The sequence below is a fragment of the Schistocerca nitens genome, chromosome 10 (genome assembly GCF_023898315.1).
Source record: "Schistocerca nitens isolate TAMUIC-IGC-003100 chromosome 10, iqSchNite1.1, whole genome shotgun sequence".
Classification (NCBI taxonomy): Eukaryota; Metazoa; Arthropoda; class Insecta; order Orthoptera; family Acrididae; genus Schistocerca; species Schistocerca nitens.
The window spans coordinates 91,430,658-91,452,597 of NC_064623.1; the positions used below are offsets into that span (position 1 = coordinate 91,430,658).

The 21,940-nt window shown below is 40.2% G+C and overlaps 1 protein-coding gene across 11 annotated transcripts in view; it reads left to right on the forward strand.

Annotated features, from left to right (window-relative positions):
* The window catches only part of LOC126210633 (zinc finger protein 239-like), a 468,318-nt gene that overhangs the window by 146,407 nt on the left and 299,971 nt on the right, over nucleotides 1-21,940 (forward strand). For all 11 annotated transcript variants that reach the window (XR_007540715.1, XM_049939948.1, XM_049939947.1 and 8 more), the window contains one exon: nucleotides 1,581-1,682. Coding sequence is in view for 10 of the 11 variants with exons in the window: in XM_049939948.1 (XP_049795905.1) it covers nucleotides 1,581-1,682 (102 nt within the window). In the remaining variant the exon portion in view is untranslated. The remainder of the gene's footprint in view (nucleotides 1-1,580; nucleotides 1,683-21,940) is intronic.

Sequence of the window (21,940 nt, forward strand, 5' to 3'; positions counted from 1 at the left end):
AAATTATATTAGACATAAACAGATTCTTCATTATCAGAAGTCTTTTTCACATTGTAGTGAGTCTAAATTTTACACTGAGGTGATATAAGACATGGGATACTTCAAAGGATCATGTCGGATCTCCTTTTGCCCAGTGTAGTGCAGCAACTCAGTGCTGCAGGGACTCGACAAATTACTGGACATTGGTTGCAGAGATATTGAGCCTTGCTACCTCTGGAGCTGTCCATAATTGTGAAAGTGTCGCCAGTGCAGGATTTTGTGCATGACCTAATCTCTCGATTATGCTCAAAAAATGTTCAATGAGATTCATGTTTGGAAATCTGAGTGGCCAAATAATTTGCTCAAATTGTCTAGAATGTTCTTCAAGCCAATCTTGTATGATTGTGGCCCAGTGACGTGGCACATTGTCATCTGTAAAAACTCCATTTTTGTTTGGGAATGTGAAGTCCATGAATAACTGTAAATGGTCTCCAAATAGCCAAACATAACCATGTTCAGTCAATGATCAGCGCAGGTGAACCAGAGGATCCAGGCCATTCCATGTAAACGCAGCCCACACCATTATGGAGTCACCACCAGCTTGCACAGCATCTTACCAACAAGTAGGGTCCATGGCTTTGTGGAGTCTGTGCCACACCCAAACTCTAACATCGCCTCTTACCAACTGAAATTGGGATTCATGTGATCAGGCCACAGTTTTCCAGATCTGTATGGTTCAAACTATGTGGTTATGAGCCCAAAAGAGGCACTGTAGGCAATGTTGTACTATTAGCAAAGGCACTCATGTTGGTTGTCTGCTGCCATAGCCCACAACACCAAATTTCACCGTGCTGTCATAATAGATGTGTTTGACTTATGTATGACATTGATTTCTGTGGTTATTTTGTGCAGTGTTGCTTGTCTGTTGGCACTGACAACTCTGCACAAATGCTGCTCTCAGTCTTTATGTAAGGCCATCAGTCACAGTGTTGTCCATTGTGAGAATTAATGCCTGAAATTTAATATTCTCAGCACATTCTTGATACTTTGGCTCTCAGAATATTGAATTCCCATATTGGAATGTCTGAATTCCAGAAATGGAATGTCCCACGTGTCTAGCTCCAACTACCATTCTGAATTCAAAATCTGTTAATTCCCGTTGTGTGGCCATTATCACATCAGAAACCTTTTCACATGACTGATCTGAATACAAATGACAGCTCTACCATTGCAGTGCCTTTTATACCTTCTCTGTGTGATACTACCGATGTATATATATGTGCATATCAATATCCCATGACTTTTGTCACCTACATCTACATATATACTCTGCTAGCCACCAAGCAGTGTATGGCGGAGGGCACTATTTGTGCCAAGGTTGTTATATTCTCCCCCCCCCCCCCCCCTCCTCCGCCCTGCCCCCCCTGTTGCATTCGTGGATCACACAACACCATCAGTTATTTTGCTGACAAAGAGGAAAACTTTTTGTATCTCATTTGCTGATACAATTCCCTGAGTGTCAACTAATTTATTTTCACTATATTCCTTTATCTGTGTTTCATTTATCTTCCTTGATAAAGCATGTTTTAAAACTGTTCCAGGAATGTTCATCTTCAGAAGAATTTCTTGAGCGTAGTGTGTTCCATGCTGAGAAGACAGAGGATGAGGAAGGTGATCAAGCAGTGAGTGAGGATGACTTTGAGGTGAGTTGTGTTCCCTGTGGTCCCTGCACTCTGTTGTTTTGCTGACAGCTGTGTACAACAGTGAAGGTCAAGCTTTATATTAACCTATGGGTGGGCGGGCTGCTTTTTACACATGTGTGTATGCAGGATGCACTTTGTACATGTACAAAGAGTAGCTGTTTTTATCTTATGCAGATAAATTGTTTTTATCATAGCTAGGTAAATGTGTATGAGCAAAGTCTCAGTTTATTCTTTGTTTAATGAAACAGTGATAAAATAAACTTACAGTGAACTAAACTTTTCATTATATCTCTCTGTTGCCGAATACAACTGTTACGCCACAGTAATGACCCACTCGAAGCATTCAATAGCACAATTGCATCAGATCACTGTTGACTGCTTAGTTGATTACTCACTATCCTGCAGATAACTGCCTCGTTGTGGGATCATGTTGCTAGCTCAGAATCTGGGCTATTTTCTTGCCTGGATAATTTTCTGCACGTTGAGTGAAATCTTCACCACTGTACTCTGTCTGAAACAGTGTTCACCAGGCCCTTGCAATAACTTGCAGATATTTTGTCATTTGTGACAAGGATAAGTGGTTGAAGTAGACTCCTCACAGTTTGCACACCATAAACACAGGTGTGAGTGTTTAGATTGGGTGAAAGTGATCTGAGGCAAGTGTGTGAAGTACAGGGGCTTCTAGAGGTATAAAGCTTGCTCTCGCATGGACAGTTTTGCTGGAGCAGCCTGTGTGAGCTCTTGAGCCATGAGATGACCTTTCCAAGTTATGCTTCTGCCAGTGGGTTCTGAGATGGAGAGCTAAAGATCTGTAGTTTGCAGAATTTTATTTACAGACTAGAGGACTCAATTGGCTGATGTTCTGCCACAGTTTTCACTAGCAAAATACATGTCTTGAAGTAAAATCTTTTATTCAGTGTAATTGAAATGTGTCATCTATATTATCCATTAATGCCCAAAACTATTTTTTGTTTTTGATTTTGATAAGATTAAGACAAAGAAATTCTTTTAAGGGTAGCAGCATGTATTGATGTCTAAACTGGTAATTTTTAAATTTGTACATTGTTTTATTTCATGTATGATAAAACATACAATGGGCATTAACATTTACAGTTCAATAGCACAATGTAATTTTTTATATAGAAAGAAAACAATGTTAGACTTAATTTTATTCATAAAAACTGACACATTACTGTTTTTCCAATTTACAATTCAGTGGTTAATAGTATTAGGAAAATAAAAACAAACTTGACAAAGTCCAACATCACATTACATCAGTGATTTGTTCTACATTTTGCACAATGTTTATGTGGGGAAAAAAAAAAAAAAAAAAAAAAAAAAACACACACACAAGAATCTGGGTGAAGACCAACATTACATTTTCTACAATGAAATTTTGTGCATTTTCCACAATTTTTACATCTCCTCTGAGCTAAAATTCTGTCCATGAAGTGTCCAATGTTGTCGCTGTGGATGTCTTTTGGTACACCTTTTGTGGATTTTTGCATGGGCCTTTGAGGTTTATCCATTACTGGTGATGCCAATAGGGATGGTACACCACTTCATCTGAACAACAAACTTACATTAGTCACTTTTCTACAGAGCATCCACATTTTTGAGGCTACCATCATGGCAGAATCTAACAAGAGGCCAGTAACATTTCTCCGAGCAGATACTGGTTCTATACGGGACCTCTCGGTTTGTCGAAAAGATCAACACCTCCTCCCTCTGTTGTAGAGTTGTACGAAGGTTGGTTGAGGCCTGGTTACATGTTTCTATTCTACTTTACTACATCACTTGCACGTCCCTTTGATAAGACCATCGCTGATTTGCAGATTTGTTGCTAATGTCACTTGGCTGTTGTGATGCCATCTTAGCTGTGTGAGGTGTTCGTCTTGAAGAACACAAGATCCACAAGATTCCTTTTTTAAATTTTTCATCGGTACTTTCTCAATACTGTCTCTCTGGGTAGTGTCAGTGCAGTATAATTCATGCTTGCATAGTTGTTACAAGAGCGGTAGAAAGTTGTAATAGTTGTCAACAAAGAAAACAGAACTAAGAAGAAGAAAACATAGACAAAAATTTTCTGTAATTGAAGTTCCCAATCTTTTTCCTTCTTCTCTATCACCAGTGCCATAGTAAGGACTGAACTTCACAACATAGCTCTCAGATGTTGCAAGGCACCATAACTTGTAACCATAGCGAATGGGTTTTCCCCTTATGAACTGTTTCATCCTGTTATGACCATAGTAACGTTCCATGGATTCATTGAAAAAGAACGAATGTTCTAGTGGCTGAACAAGTTGCAGAAACATGATGTTGAGGTGCTTCAAAAGTGGATCAATTATGTAAGCCTTATTACTTTGATCAATAGTTGTGTTATCATTGAAATGCAGAAAGTGATGGATTTATTCAAACTTGTTTTTACTGAGTGAATTACTAAAAGATAAATGCAAGTATCTGCCCTGCCTCCAAATACATTCTTTTAAAAGAGACTGGATTGTTACCAGAAAGAGTAAGAATTGCAAAATATTTCTATAGCTCATCAACTGATGGCTGAAATTCTAAATAACCTTTCTAGGCAGCATATTTCACTGTCTCTTTCCAAATGTACTCCATAAATTCTTCCTTCTCTGCATGCGTCACATGCGTCTGCTTCATTTTAATCACAAGAAAAGGTTCTGGTCTATTACCAGTGTAATCTACTCGACTGCCAACAGTAATGCTTTTCAGTCCCTTTGATATTAACTTCGACAGTATTGTTTTATATTTCTTTTATAGTTCTTCTGTGTTCTTATCTCTGTTGTTGCTTTCTATCATAGGCTACACAATGACATAATTTCTGTTTCCTTCTGAAGTGGCTTTTTCTTCCATTGGCTCCAAAAGAGCTCCTTTGCCAATGTCACTGTAACTAACAATTCTTTCATTGTTACTAGAGCATCATCACACTCAGAAGCATTTCCATTACGTGATGGAAGGTGGACTAAATCAAGATCATCTGCTTGTTCTATTTCACTGCAGATGCTATTTTTATTGCTGAGATTCTCAAATAGTTTTAGAATCTCTCCCACATCACGCGGATTGATGGGATTATACTAGTATTTATTTGACCTGCCAATAAAGTATACTACATGACAATCTAGCAAAATGATCTCAAGAAACATCTTCATCTATTATTTTCCTCTAAAAGTGAAAAAAAGAAATGTTTCCTAAATTGCACACATCAAAAAAAGTTTTGCGTCACCCGGTTCGGCAGAACTCCTGAAGATAGACATTGACTGTCGGTATTGTATCACAGATACAGTCTCTTTGACTGTTCAGAGATATAACTAAACCTGCCCAAAGATGCAAACAACCATTCATGAGCAGCCCCTATTAGACATAGTGGTCCAACAGCCAATCAGTTCCACTCATTCCACCAGGAAGGAGGTACACGGCTCGTGTTGTCTGTAGTTCAACCATGCCTAGACGGTCAATACCACGGTTTGATCATGTCTGCATTGTTAATTTGTGCCAGGAAGGGCTCTCAACAAGGCAAGTGTGCAGCTGTCCTGGGGTGAACCAAATCGATGTTGCTCAGACAAGGAGAAGGTACAGAGACAGGCACGGTCTATGACATGCCTCACTCAGGCCGCCCGAGGGCTGTTACAGATCATGGCTGGGAGGAACCCTGAAAGCAATGCCATCATGTTGAATAATGCTTTTCCTGCAGCCACAGGACATCATGGTATGACTGAAACTGTGCGCAATAGGCTTCGTGATGCGCAACTTCACTCTCAACGTCTATGGCGAGGTCCATCTTTGCAATCACGACACTATGCAGTGCTGTACAGATGGGCCCAAAAACATGCCGAATGGACCGCTCGTGATTGGCATCATGTTCTCTTCACCAGTGTGTGTTGCATATGTTTTCAAGACAATTGTTGGAGATATGTTTGGAAGCAACCCGGTCAGGCTGAATGCCTTAGACATACTGTCCAGCGATTGCAGCAAGGTGGAGGTTCCCTGCTGTTTTGGGCTGGCATTATGTGGGGCTGGTGTATGCCACTGGTGGCCATGGAAGGTGCCAAATGGCTATACGATGCATGAATGCCATCCTCCGACTGATAGCGCAACCATATTGGCAGCATATTGGTGAGGCATTTGTCTTCGTGGATGACAATTCGTGCCCCCAACGTGCACATCTTGTGAATGACTTCCTTCATTGCTCAACTAGAGGGACCAGCACATTCTCCAGACATGAGCCCTATCAAACATGCCTGGGATAGATTGAAAAGAGCTGTTTATGGACAATGTGACCCACTAACCACTCTGAGGGATATATGCCGAATTGCCATTGAGGAGTGGGATAACTTGAACCAACAGTGCCTTGATGAACATGTAGATAGTATGTCATAACAAATACAGGTATGCATTAATGCAAGAGGATGTGCTACTGGGTATTAAGAGGTACTGGTGTGTGCAGCAATCTGGACCACCACCTGTGTAGGTCTCACTGTATGGGGATGCAACATGCAGTGTGTGGTTTTCATGAGCAATTAAAAGGGTAGAAATGATGATTATGTTGATATCTATTCCAATTTTCTGTACAGGTTTCGGACTCTTGCAACTGAGGTGATGCAAAACTTTTTTGATGTGTGTACATTTAAAAGTAGTGATTGTTTCTCATTGTATGAGATATCGCACAACAAAGTATTAATCTATTACTTCGGCCTATATACAGATTTTACAAGCAGATATATCATCAAGCTTAGTTGTCATTCTGATCTAATAATAAAACCATAGGTCAAACATTTACATCAATACAAGCAGTTTTAGTATAGGATAAAATTCTTATGTAGCACATTACCTTACCAGTTAAGAGTAGCAGTACAAGGAAATGGTTAATGGTGCAATAATGGTATTTTTGTGTCACTGAAAACTACCATTGTTGTGGAACGGCGCCCACTGACTGTATGCACAAATAATTGTAAGCAGTGTACACCATTCCATCTACTGGTAAAAATACAAAATAAAACCATGTGTGCAATGTATATGATATGATATACATTTGGCATTAATGGGCTAATGTAATTAGATAACAAAGAACAAAATTAAGAAAAGTGGGTCTCTTAAATCTAAATAATTCACTCAGTATGCATGCAGTTACAATATATGAAATATGTAACAACTCAACAATCCGCATTTGAAATCTCAAAACAATACCAAGCTATGATGCAGTGAGCTTGCTCATGTGTTAATGTGTAAGCCAAATGCCACAGATTAATAAAATAATTTGTTATGAATGAAACACACATTATTTAATAAATCAGTAGTATATACTTATATATTGTGTACCTTCATAAACATCATTGAAATCACACAAATGAATATGGAATAAATCATTTTATTTAGGAAGTTACATGGAATGCTGCCAACTGAACGTGTGTATAAATCGTAATTTGTTGTATCAGAGTTGAATTCATAGATAAATAATTCATTCAGTATGCATGCAATTTCAATACACAGAATATATCAGAAACCGAACACAATCAAAAATTGAAATGTCAAAAAATGCCAATCTACAATACAATGAGCTTACTCGTGTACTGATGCATAAGTCAGTATTGAGAGTTGCTAAGGGGCTAAACATTCAGGATTATATGTTTGTTATGTGAAAAATAAAAAATATATAAATAAATGTACTAATTACAAAACAAAAAGGAATTATGGATTTTGACAACAGTTCCACCTACCAGTTTCAGCTATGGCTGAGAAACATCCAGGTGACCTCCCCCCCCCCCCCCACCAAAAAAAACCTCTTCAAAAACAATCATGTCATTTAGGATAAGAAGAATTATGAAAACACGCCCCCACTCTGCCCCCACCCCCTCCACACACACACACACACACACACACACACACACAGGGATTTTATATGTATATATGATGGGGTATGCCCCCCCCCCTCCCAAAAAAGGAAATATTTTTTAAAAAGCTATATATTTTCAAATTACTTACAAAACAACCTTATCCCCTTCAAAATACTCTCCATTACAACCATTACATGTGTCCCACTGGTGCTTCCATTGTTTAAAACTTTTTTGTAGTCATCTTTTGAAATGGCGGACAGCTCCTCCCTCATTTTTTCTTGACTTCTTCAAAGTTGTCAAATCGGTGTCCACTCATGCCCCTTTTCATGCATGGAAGTAAGAAAATATTGCACAGAGCCAGGTCAGTTGAGTAAGGTGCATGAGCCAGTGGAACCATGCCATTTTTAGCCAAAAACTGTCTAACACAAATGGCTGTGTGTGCAGGTTCATTATTGTGGTGTAAAAACCAGTCTTCTGTCTGCCAAAAATCGAATCTGTTTTGATGAACACTGCTGCACAATCTTCTTAAAACTTCCAAATAGAGAGTTTGATTGATGGTCTGACCTGGAGGAGCAAACTCTGAATGAACTATGCCTTGACTGAGCAAGGTGGCGCAGTGATAGGACACTGGACTCGCATTCGGAAGGACGACGGTTCAATTCCGTGTCCGGCCATCCTGATTTGGGTTTTCCGTGATTTCCTTAGATCACTCTAGGCAAATGCCAGGATGGTTCCTTTGAAAGGGCATGGCTGACTTCCTTCCCTAATCTGAGCTTGTGCTCCATCTCTAATGACCTCGTTGTCGACGGGACGTTAAACACCAATATCCTCCTCCTGAACTATGCCTTTTGCATCCAAAAAACAGATTGGCATTGTTTTGTTTTTGAGGGGGTGATGATGACATTTTCCATTGGCTTGACTGTAGCTCTGTTTCTGTGCCATAACCATAGCACCATGATTCATCACCTTTGACAGAAAACCAGGATCAGTTCAAGCTGTTGTTTCAAAGCACATCATGTTTCAACTCTATGTTCCTTTTGAGAACCTGAGGAATAAACTTGGCAGCAACCCTTTTCAATCTCAAATATTCCATTAAAATTTGCTGAACCAAGCGCCAAGATAACCCAGTAATCTCTGACAGTTGATCAGTTGTCTGTGAGCACAAGGTCTCGAATTTTTTCTGTATTTTCATCAATTTGGACAGTTGATGGATGTCCAGAATGAGGTTTGCCATCAATCGACATGTCACCATTTTTAAATGGAGCAAACCACTTGTAAACTTTAGTTTTTCCCATAGTGTCATAGTGGTAAACTGTTTTCAATATCAAAACAGTTTCAACAGCATTTCTACTAACTATAAAACAAAATTTCACAGCTGCATATTGTTCACTTCAACTTTCCATCATAAAATAAAACAGGAACAAAACCGCTAGCAAAATCAATCTCTGCAGATGAACAGAACAAGCCAGGTCAACAACACAGGCGGCACTGAACTGGCAATAGGTTGCGCTATACATGCCTAGTGGCAGAAATGTGTGCTACACAAGCTTCACTCATGGCAATGCTATTCTAGGTGTTTTTTTAACCCCCTCTTAGCTGAGAGAAGGGTAACACTGAGTAAGATGATAAATTACTCACAGTAACCATGGGGGACTGTAATGCATGTCTCTGAGAGGACATGGAAGCAAGGCATCAGGTTTGTTTTAATATCAATGTTTGGGCAGGAGTGGTGGCTTACATACTCGGAGGACCAAGCACTTTACTAGGCAAATTACCATATTTTATGGACTATAGGATGCTACAGACTATAAGACACACCTTAATTTTCAAGCAATTTTTTTTAATACAATTTTTACCATTTTATTATTAGACTGCAAAGCCAGGCAAAAAAATTCTTAGTTTATAAAACTGAATTGACCTTCAGAATCTGTGACAATCTTCATCTGAACTTTTGTCTTCTTCTTCTTCTTCTTCTTCTTCTTCTTCTTCTTCATTGTCCTCTTCATATATAAGATGACCTTCACTGCCATTGAGAGCATTACTTATGCTGCATTTCTTAAAAGATTTATCAATAATGTCTTCTCTCACTCTAGACCAGGACTGTTTATCCACTGACACACTTGTTTGACTGTAGGTCGTTTTAAGCTCCCTTCAGGGTGACTTCATGTTGGGTCACATCCATCAACCATTTGTTCAATTCCTCTCTTTGTGAAGTAAGTCCTCCCAGAATAACAGCAAGCTCTGTAATTCCCTGTCCCAATTTCTATTTTACAGAACTTTTCAGCGAGTACTAAACTGATCTCGCACAAGAAGAGAGCTCTTCTTCAATAAAGCACGTTTCCTTCTCTCCTGTGCTATGTTAATCCATAATTTCATATCAGCCTTGTCCATTGAACCCTTGTCACACACTTGAACACCAACACCTGGTGATGTTTCAGGTCATTTTGGCATTGTCTTGCACTTGAAAATGATCACTGGATTAAGTTTTGTACCATCAGTACCACATGAAAAGACAACAGTGTAGTGCATTTTTTTCATGTCCACTTGTTGTTGTAGTTTGGTTTTAGCACCTTTCATGATAATAGCTCTGTTACTCAACATATCAAATATCAGAGGAATTTTGTCCATATTTGGTGTTTGGCTTAGTTCCACACTTTCTCTTCATGCTCTTGTGGCATTTTGAGAGAGATTTAGTTTTGGTTTGCTTGCTAAGCCCATGATGCTTCATAAACCTGTAGCATCAAGCAACTCCACCCTTAAGGTCTGTTAAGTTCCACTTGGGCACTAGTATATGACCATATATTTGAATCATTTTTGTATTAATTCCAATGCCATTTTGATGGTGTCCTTGAAACTATTTCATTACATCATCTTCATGTTGGCCATTTTGCCCTCGGTCCTCTATTTGCACATTTAGTCTTCCCTCATATTTTTTTAAATTTTTTTCAGTTCTTCTTTACTAGACCACCAATCGTGAATAGTGTTTTCTGTTTGTCGAGGGTCAAAATGCTGCTCAGCTGCTCTGTTTCCATGTTCTGCATAAGCTATTACTTTCAATTTATAGATGGCATCATATAAATATCTTTCTTTTTCTTCCATTATGAAACTACCTACTAACAAAAGCATTGTACTGTTACTGATAACACAAATCACTTTCAGTTCAAGTTCACTGGCGCTGTAGACTGTAATGACACATCACAGGCTAGACAGTTTGACCCTGGGTAAGATTAGTTTGTTCTGGAGAATTGTGGGAACATGTGAAGCAGTACTTGACCCTACAGCTTGTCATAGAAGATTGGCTAAAGGAAGGCAACCTTTCATTTGACAACATTGTAGAAAAGATTGATTGCTACTTACCCTAGAGATAACAAACTAAGTTGCACACAGGCACAGTTAAGAGACTTTCACATAAGCTATCAGCCACAGTCTGCTTCAGAAAAAGAGAAACACATGCAATTCATTCACACAAGCAAGCACACCTCAAGCATACATGACTGTAAACTCCAGCAGCTTGGACCAGAATGCAGCTATCATGTGGGAAGGAAGCAGCAATCTGGAGGAGGTGGGGAAGAGAGAGGAGGAGAAAGGTGGGAGGAGAAAGGAATACTGTATAGTGGAGTTTGCAGGGACTAGAATGCCAACAGGTGCACTGTCAAGAGGTTTAGAGGCAAGGATATGGGCAAAACGGAGTGAAAAAGGAATGGAGAGGGTTTGATGGGTGGGTGCATTGGTAGAGGGCAACAAACAGAGGTGGGATATGAGAATGGGGAGGAAGTGATAGGACAGAGGGGGTGGAAACTGTTTGTCAGAAGGTGTAGGGGCAGTATGTTACCGTAGGTTGAGACTGGGGCATTTGTGGGAGCGTAGAATGTGTTGGAAGGGTAACTCCCATCTGTGCAATTCAGAAAAGCTGGTGGTGGAGGGGAGGATCCAGATTGCTTGATTAGTGAAGCAGCCATTGAAATAAAGCATGTTATGTTCAGCCTCATGTTGTGCCACGGGATGGTCTACTTTGCTCTTGGCCACAGCTTGGCAGTGGCTGTTCATCCTGGTGGACAGTTGGTCGGTAGTCATATCAATGTAAAAAGCTGTGAAATAATTGCAGCAGAGCTGGTAAATTACATGGTTGCTTTCACAGGTGGCACAGGCCCTGATGGGGTAGGATAAACCGGTGACAGGAATGGACTGGGCAGGTCTTGCACCTGGGTCCTTGACAGGCATATGATCCTTGTGGCAAGGGGTTGGGACTGAGAGTGACATAGGGGTGGACTATGTATTGTGGAGGTTGGGTGGTCAATGGAACACCATTTTAGGAGGGGTGGGAAGGATGTCATTATGATAGATAATAAAAACTCTATGAAGGATGTGGTTTAGTTGTTCCAGTCAGGGATTGTACTGGGTGACATAAAGAGAAAGTCCTTTGTGGCAGGTTCTTGCAGGTAGTCAAATGACTGGGGGTGTGAGAGGAAATGGTATGGGAAATCTGTTTGCGGGCTAGGTAGAGGGGATGGTGCCTGTCTGTGAAGAAGGCCTTGGTGAGACCCTCAGCCTACAGGACAAGGGATTTCACTGCAGATACTCTGTCCTGACATGACCAGGCTGTATCAGAGAGATTTTTTGCTGTGAAAGGGATGACAGCTGTTGAAATGCAGGTACTGTTGGTGGATGGTGGGTTTAATGAGGACTTAGGTGCGGGTGGAGCCATCAGAGAGGAGGTGGTTAACATGTAGGAGGGTGGCACACTTTATTGAGAACTACCAAGTGAAGCTGAGACAGAAGGTGTTGAGATTGTGAGGAAATGAAGATAGGTTGTCACGGTGCTCAGTCCAGACCATGAAGATATCATCAATGAACCTGAATCAGCCTACAGATTTGACGTTTTGGGAGGCTAGGAAGGTCTGCTCTGGATTTCCCTTAAAGATGTTGCCATAGGAGGGTGCCATGTTGGTGCCCATGGCTGTGCTGCAGATTTGTTTGTATAGCTTTCTTTCAAAGGAGAAGTAGTTGTATGTTAGGATAAAGTTAGTAAGGTGTATGAGTAATGAGGTAGTCGGTTTGGAGTCTGAAGGGCATTGGGAAAGGTAGTGTTCAATTAGCAGTAAGACCATGGGCACGAGGGTGGCTTCAACAGTGAGGTGCCATTGATGTGGGAGGCTAGATTACAGTCAATTAGTTGGTGATGTTGGTCAATGATGGCTGAAATTCATTCAGTGGTGTCACAAATACCAGCCAGCATGGGGCATCCAGGTTGGCTGGGTTTGTGGATTTCAGGGAGCATGTAGAAGGTGCGTGTGTGCGTGCATGTGCTCAGACAGAGTGTAGTGATTGGTGGAGCCCTTCTGCCAATTCATCACTGTGATTCATAGCAACAGTGGTGGAACCTTTGTCTGCGTGTAGGATGATTAGTTCAGAATTAGTTTTGAGGTTGTGTAGGGTTGTTATTTTCGTGCTGAATGATTGGTGTTCTGAGGAAGGGACCTGTGGAAGGATGGTGAGGCTTAGTTGGAGGTAAGGAATTCCTGGAAGGTGACCAGTGGGTTGTTAGGTCAGAGGAAGGTGGGAGGAGGATCATGGTTGAATTGTGGTATGAACTGGGAGAGGCAGGGTTCAGTGTTGGGATCAGGTTGGCTTTGGTCAGAGAGATTGGCAGCAAACACGTTTCCATTGAAGGGATCAGAAGAAGGGAAAGGTCTTTGGCAAGTCCACCATGGTTAAATTTGGGTGTAGGGAAAAAGACAAGGCCTTTGGAAAGAATTGAAACATCTATGGAGCTGAAGGTTTTGTTGGAAAGGATATTAAGTGCTACGAGAATGTTTTGGCTCTGGATTTGTTGGTGTTTTAGTAGGGAGTTTTGGGGGATGTGGCAAGTTGAAAAGATTGGCCAGGGAGGGTTTAGGTACTATGAGGGATGGACAAGGAGGAATGCGGTGGGTAGGATAGGGTCTGGAAAGTGGTGCCCCTAGGTGGCAGTAGGATGTCAGGAGGTTGGATAACTTGTGGAAATAGTGTCTGGAATGCTCCTCAAGGTGCTGGAAAACAGCAAAGGGATTCAGTTTCAGAAATGTGATTCATGGAGCAGATATTCCACAGTAGTAGTATCCTGCAGAGGGAGCAGAGGCAGTTCTGGAATGCCTGTGCCATGGAGATGTGTTTTTGCAGTATCAGGTTTTTACAGGCCAGGGAAAGCAGCCATGTCATTTACCAGCCTGCTGCAATCATTGCACAACTTTTTATAATGGTATGACTACCAAACAGGTGTCCACCAGCATGAACAGCCACTGCCAGACTGTGACCAAAAGCAAAGTAGACCATCCTGTGTCTCGACATGAGGCTGAACATAACGTGTGATTTTAGTGGCTGCTTCACTATCCGAGCCATCTGGATCCTCCCCTCCACCACCAGCTTTTCTGAACTGCACAGATGTGAGTTATCCTTCCCCATTCTCATCTCCCACCCTTTTTGTTTGCCACCCTCTGTCAATGCATCCACCCATCTTTCCCCAGTCATTTGCTTCTTCATTCTGTTTTCAACACCTCCATGCCCCACAACCCACTGATACTGTGCCTATCGGCATTCTTGTCCTTTCACTCTGTCATACAGTGCTTCTCTCTTCCTCTGCCTGTATGCTGCTATCCCTTCCCTTTCCCCACACCTTCCAGATTGCTGATTCCATCCCATGTGATGGTTGCTTTCTGGCCTGAGCTGCCAGAGTTGGCAGTCATGTATGCCTGTGGTGTGCTTGGTTGTGTGAATGAATTGCCTGTCTTTATCAAAACACCCGGGGCCTTGATATCTAGTTGTGGATACTCCTGTTATACCAATTTCCAAAACTTTGTGCAAATACAAAGGTCATTCAATAATTAAAAAGACAAATTGATCTGGAGGAAAAAAACCTTTTATTTTTACAAAACAATACTTTTTCTACTTTTCAACATAATCCCCTTGAACAATTATGCACTTGTTCCAGTGGGCTACAAGCTTTTTTATTCAAGCTGCAAAGAACTCTTTATCATGATGTGTGAACCAATTTCCCACAAATTCTTTCACGTCCTTGCTGTCCAGGAACCTCTTCCCACATAATGCCTCCTTCAGTACACCAAACAAATTGAAGTCACTAGGTGCTAAATCATGACTGTAAGGGGATGAGACAGTACTTCCCAGCCCATTTTGTCGATGGTTTCTCATGTTAGTTGAGGAGTATGTGAATGTATGATGTCTCGCTGGAGAATCACACTTCTCCTCTGAGATCCATGACCTCTCTCTCTCATGGGTGGCTTCACCTTGTTTAAAAGCAAATTCGAGTAGTATTGGCTGTTCATTGTAGTACTATTTGAGATAATCACAAAAAACTAGACCTCCAGCATCCCAAAATACCATCAACATGACTTTTTTGGCTGATGCTTGGGTTTTGAATTTTTTCTTGACAGGTGAGTTGCACTGCCACTATATGCTTTGTCTTTTTGATTCTGGCTCATAATAGTCAACCCAAGTTTCATCAAAAGTTAAAAATTTTGTTAAGGAAGTGCTCACATTCTCTTTCATAACATACCTTTGGCTCTGTGCACACTCTCAGCCTTGTTTCCTTTTGTAGCCACGTCAAGTCCTTTGGGACCCATCTTGGACGTTTTGCGGTACTTCAGCTTGTTACAGATAATGTTATGAACTGTACCAGCATTAACTTGAACGTTGTCAACTATCATTTACACAGTCACAGGGCAGTCTGCACGAGTAATGTCATAAGTTCGACTTTCAAGTGAGGGAGTTGAAACTGCAACTGGTTGGCCAGAATGGTGTTCGTCAGTCACTGAGTCGAGTCGTGACCATTTTTGAACTGCTCTACCCATTTGTAAAAAATTGTAAAATTCATACAATCTCCACTATAAACTTTAGACATTCTACAGTATATATTCACTGGTTTCTCGCCTTCAGTAAGTAAAAATCGAATAACAGAACTTTGTTCAACTAATGTGCATGTTTCAAGTGGACTAGCCATCTTGAAATGTAATTTTGAGGTTATAAACAAACCAATGTTGATACATCAGCTGATTAGGTCTCATCGCAGTAATGTGAACTTAAAATGATAAAAGTACCAAACTTGGCCTACTAACAGTTTTTTCCCCCGAGATCAATTTGTCTCTTTAATTATTGAATGACCTTCGTATGAAGAAACAAACTTCAATTTCAGTGTAGAATCGGAAGAAATATCAATAAATTACTCTCCTCCTTCAGTGGTAAATGTTAATGAAAATTTTGCACTCAGAGGATCTTTGATCCATTTGTGTTGATCAACTTGTTCTGGAAAGTACTTCATAGAGTAATCCCCGAGTTCAGTTAAATAATCCACAATTGCAGACTTAAGTTCTTCAATCAACTGAAAGCCATTGTCTTTTAAAACTGTGAGAAGAGCAGGAAAAACATAATGTATAATCATAAACATTTTCTTTCACAATATTGGTTTTTTTTCTAAAGGCTGAATTGTTGTCTGATAGTTGCAGAATGTTGGTCCCATTGTCTTGAAGGGAGAGATTCAGTTACTTGAAGTTTTCAAAGTTGTGACAAAGACATGCCAGCCTCAAAACAAAGTTACTGTCTATGAACTTCTTGGGGCTCAAATGTTTTGTCTAGAACAAGATAAAAGTAAAGTTAATTCCTGAGTTCATACGTCCTTTTTCAGACATTCCCATGTGAAAGGCAGTGAGAATTACTGTATTAAATTAGAGAATTCTCAGCCTCCAAATCAATACCCATTTGTTGAAAACATCTTGACTAAGTGGTCAACATTTTATGAAGCTACTAGGCATTGTGGTTTCTGATTGAAGAGCTTTGTGAAGGACAGGTTCATGCTTTTTTGGTGCCAATAGTTCTCACTGATTAAGATGTGTCCAAATAGCACAAGCAGCCCCTTTACAGATCAGAGCAAGCAATCCACTATAACAGACAGCCATACTGTGATCTCCATCTGTACACACACCTATACAACTATTCCAATTAATGTTGGTTTCATTCATAAAAGAGCGCAGTACTTCAAAAAGGCCTGTTGCTGTTGTTCGAAGAGTTATTCTCTTGTAGAAAAGATCATCATGAAATTTGTTATCATGTACAAACTGCATGTAACATATTACATGCCCATAATTGAAGTTGCTTGTAGCTTAATTCAGCTGAATAGCAATATCACAATTACCTTTGAGTTTGGAATCAATGGATCAGTAATTTCATCATTAGATGAGTAATAGTGTAGTCTGTCAAAGGCACACTTGCAGATTGCTTGGTAGCTGATCTACCTATCGTAATGGAATCCATGCCCAAATAATCTCTTCCATTATACTGTGAGGTTTCTTGCTCTTTATGTGACAGGCCACCTTGTAATATTAAAAAGAGCTTTTGTAGGAAGCATAGCTTGTTTAATGAAAGTTTTTTGTGTGCTGTCATTTCTTTTAATTTGTGGGAAAAGTGTTCTCATCATTTGTTTGCCAAACTACTGGAATTTGAGTCCAAATCTTTCACTTTATTAGAAAGCATCGTTTCAGCAGCTAGGACCTTGAAACAAATGGCACACTGTGGTCGTACTTCATTTCCAACAGTAGTCCACATAGAACCAAAGATCAAGTGAGTGTCATCATACTTCCTGCATTTTCATCTATTTATATCTGTAGAACTGCACAATACATTTGAAATATAATGTTTTGTACTTACATTTAAAAATTTGTCCGTGCTGACTGAGAAACACAAATTGTGGAAGACAGTGAAAAACAACAGTTAAGAACAGTGTGCATTCAACAAAACTAGCCATCAAACTGTTACTGAATAAAAGCACATGAATCATATAGTAAGATTCAACTGCCACTTACCTTGCTGCCATGGTAACAACACTTACTTGCTGGCCCTTTAGGTGTATCTACTAGCACTCAGGTTATTCCTTTACTCAGAAAGCAAATAAACCAAATTATTATTTTTGTGAAACCTCATGATGCCACTACTGTAATGCCTGAGGGAGCTGTGATGCACAATTTGAAAACCCCTGGTCTATCTGGAACTGTAGCTGGCAGTATCCTATTCTTGAACACTAGTGATGTCTACAACTTGAGCCTAAAATTACATTTTTTGATTGAAAATTGTGTATCAGTCACATGGCCATTTTCAAGTGGAAGGTTTCATACATAAGAACACGGAAAGAAATTTAAACATTCTCTGTCATGCACAAATATTTATGATGATGAGTTTTACATAAAGCTAACAGTCAAAGGTGAAAAATGCTGCCGTGTGAAGTGTGTTATATAATGCTGAGCACAGCCGAAGAAGAAATAATTTATCATTTGGTTTCTTGAGACTGTAATGATTGGTCAAATGCATTCCGAAATGAACACTTCTATCTTTGTTGATACACTAGAATAATGGAAATGAAAGTTCCCAGACTTTTGTCAGTTTGAAAACCAGGCACAAACATTATGATGAAATTAACAATCATTATGATTATAAATTAAATGTGTAATAACTAAAATGAAATAATGAATTTGACTGAATTGTAATTGTGATTGGTGATAGTAGATGTGGATCTAGTACCAACAGACATTGATATATGTGTACAATGACCAACACTTTATGGAACTGAATTTAAGTATTTGGTTGATAATGGATGCAAGGCTTAAGAAAACTGTAGTGTAAAGTTGTGGTAGATGTTTGAGATCCTCAGAAAAGCCTGCATATGCTATAGGGAAAGACCAGTAATATACAGGGTGTTTCAAAAAGAATGACTCGATTTTTGGCAGTAATAATTATGAAACGTGGGGTACGTCAGCAAGGAAATGTGTGTTGCTTGAATGGGCGTGGCCTAGAGTTTCAGAAAATTGCCATTACACGTCAGTCTATGCATCTTTTCAGTTGCAGTCAGTAAGAAGTAAGATGGCATACACTCAACAGAAGGCATTTTGTTTGCTGCAATTTGCAAGGAGTGAGTCAGTGATTTTGGTCCAGCATGCTTTTTGATGGCATTTTGCATTAATCCACCTGCACCCAAAAACGTTCATCGTTGCTATCGCCAATTTGAAGAGGCAGGATGCTTGTGCAGAGGTAAGAGCCCAGGCTGACCTTGCACTTCTGATGACACAGTAGAAAGAATTTGGCAAATTTTTTAATGAAATCACGGAAGTCTATTCGTCATGCAAGCAGAGAACTGCAATGTCTCATATAACTGTGTGTGTCATTATTTGGTCTATTAACTGTGCAGACTACAATTAGTGCAAGCTCTTTGGGTTAGTGATAAATGGAAACAGCTTGATTTCAGCAGTGTTCTGCTAGAGGACTTGGAAGATGATACATTTTTACAACACTTAATTTTTGGTGATGAAGCAACATGTCATATTACCTGTAAAGTAACCTTAACATAACACGCACATTTGGGGACTCTAAAAACCTCATGACATTATTGAGCATGAAAGAGGCTCTGCTAAGGGAACATTTTTTGTGCCACTTGTCATGAAAAAGTGTACAGTCCCTTCTTTTTGGAGTAAAGTACACTGACTGGAATGGCTATCTTCAGATGCTGTAGAACTGGATTTTTCCACTTCAGGACGACTTTGATGACTTCATTTTCTAACAGGATGGATCTCTACCACCCTGGCACAACACTGTGTGTCAATTTCTCAATGACACACTGCCTCAGTGCTGGATGGAACACACAGTACCTAGAGACACTGCCCTACATTCTTGACTTGCAAGACTGGCAGATATGACCCCAAGCAACTTTTTTTTGTGGGGTATTTGAAGAAAAGTCTGTTTATCTCCCCATTATCTCATGACAGAACTAGTGAAGGACAGAATAATAGCCACTATATCTTCTGTAATAACAGATATACCGAGCGAGGTGGCGCAGTGGTAAGACACTGGACTCGCATTCGGGAGGACGACGGTTCAATCCCGCGTCCGGCCATCCTGGTTTAGGTTTTCCGTGATTTCCCTAAATCACTCCAGGCAAATGCCGGGATGGTTCCTCTGAAAGGGCACGGCCGACTTCCTTCCCCATCCTTCCCTAATCCGATGAGACTGATGACCACGCTGTCTGGTCTCCTTCCCCAAAACCAACCAACCAACCAACCAATAACAGATACATTATGTAAAGTTGATGATGAATTTAGCTATTTTCTAGATGTTATTCATGCTACTGCTGGTGGTGGACACACAGAGCATTTATAGTAGCATAGCTAAAACTTCTAAATTTTTTGAGTATTTTGCATTCCATCCCGTGTTTGTAACATGTTTTTATCAATAAATATGGAGTTTTGTGATTGAATTATTCTTTTTGAAACACTCTGTACAGTACATCTACACCTGTGTACATACTACACAGGCTGCCATATGGTGTGTGGTGGACCGCCTCCCCCCCCCTCTCTCTCTCTCTCTCTCTCTCTCTCTCTCTCTGTGTGTGTGTGTGTGTGTGTGTGTGTGTGTGTGTGTGTGTGTGTGTGTGTGTAGTAAACAAAAAGAAACAATAAGAATGGTAAACCAAGAGTGTGTGTGTGTGTGTGTGTGTGTGTGTGTGTGTGTGTGTGTGTAGTAAACAAAAAGAAACAATAAGAATGGTAAACCAAGAGAGAAGTGCTTAGATTAAAATGCTTTCTCCTCTCTTGTTTCACCTCTACTGTCAAAGCGGCAGTGAAGAAAACAGAAGATTTAGGAGTGGAATAAAAATCAAGGTAAAGGCTGCTACTGATATGCTTCACTGAGGACAATTCTGTCCTCTTTAGAAGTGGGGAAGAGTAACAGGATCTGTTGAATGGAAGTACAATATACTGGGCACAGAGAGTAGATTGAAAGTAAACCAAAGGAAGGCAAAAGTATTGAGAAACAACAGAAATGAGATTAGTGGTGATCTTGGCACCAAAATTCGTGACCGTGTGGTGGATGAAGTAAATTAATTGCGCTGCTGTTTTGAAGCAAAATAATACCTGATGAATGGGACAAGAAAGATGTAAACAGAAGTCTAATACAAAAAAAGCATTCAGCACTAAGATATGTTAACTAGTGTCAAACACCAGCCTTAATTTGAGGAAGAAATGTCTGAGAATGTACGTCTGGAGTACTGGATTGTAGTATGAGTCATGGACTGTGGTAAACTGGAAAAGAAGAGAATCAAAGTGTTTGAGTTGGGGTGATATAGAAAGAAGGCTGCTGAAAATTGTGTGGACCAATCAAATTGACAAAATTCTTCACAAGATTGTTGAGAAAAGGAATTAATACAAAACACATACTAGGAGTAGTGACAGAATTATTGCACGTATGTTGAGACGGGAAGAAATAACTTCCACGATTCTAGAGGGAGCCATAGAGGGCAACAGTTGTAGAGGAAGGTAGATGTCAGAATACACACAACAAAAAAGAAGAGAGGTTGGATGTAGATGCTACTTTGAGATGAAGAGGTTGGCACTGGATAGGAACTCATGGCAGGCTTCATCAAACGCATTGGAAGATTCCTGATAAAAAGTGTGCTTTTTTTCTTTGAACTTAAATTTCATTGTAATTAATCAGCATCAGTCATCCTGGATTAGACCTGAAGCATGTTTCAGTTTTGTGACTCACTCTGTTGCTTGCAAAGTTAGTCTGCACAGCTTTCCCCAGAGAAATCATATATTTATCATGTTGGGCAATCTTCTGATCAGTGTCATTGTACATGTTGAGGCCTACTTGTTGCGTGTTGTGGCATTGAATTTGTGTTTAGTTGTTTCTACACAGTTCAAAAGAATTAGGGGAACACATGTATCAGTGTCAGATATTTTAAAACTATGTTGATACAAGTGGTACCTGTGGTCTTATTGTGTGACTTGAAATCTTCGATTTCAGTGCAGGGTACATTTAAAGTAATTCAGCATCTATTGGATCTGTTGGCTGTTTTATGCATTACAGTGTCATGTGAGCCCTCAGAAGGAAGTGTCCCAGTGTTTTCTAGTGAGGTACACAGATGGAAGTTGTCATTTGTGGACATTATATTCAACTGATCGCATTAAATGTGATATCTTAATGCAGTGTAAGTTGCAGGGTTGCTCAGTCTGGATGGACTTCTGTTCATGTTGCTGAAGATTCCACAGCCTCTCCATGCGTCATAAACTACAGGGAGACAGGTCAGTACACAAGGCAAGTTGGACAAGGTCACCAACACATTTCAACCCCACATGAAGACCAATATCTAACCATCTCTTTATTGTGGCATCATACAGAAACTGCCAGAGCACTGCAAGACAATCTCAGAAGGGCCACTGGAGCCACTATTTCCAATGGTACCCAACGAACAGGTTACAAGAAAGGACCTTATGACCCGGATGTCCTGTTCGTGTACCCCACTTGACATGAGAACATCTTGCAGCTTGACTTCAGTTCTGCCGTTCCCATGTCAGCTGTCAGCTTTGTCACTGGCAA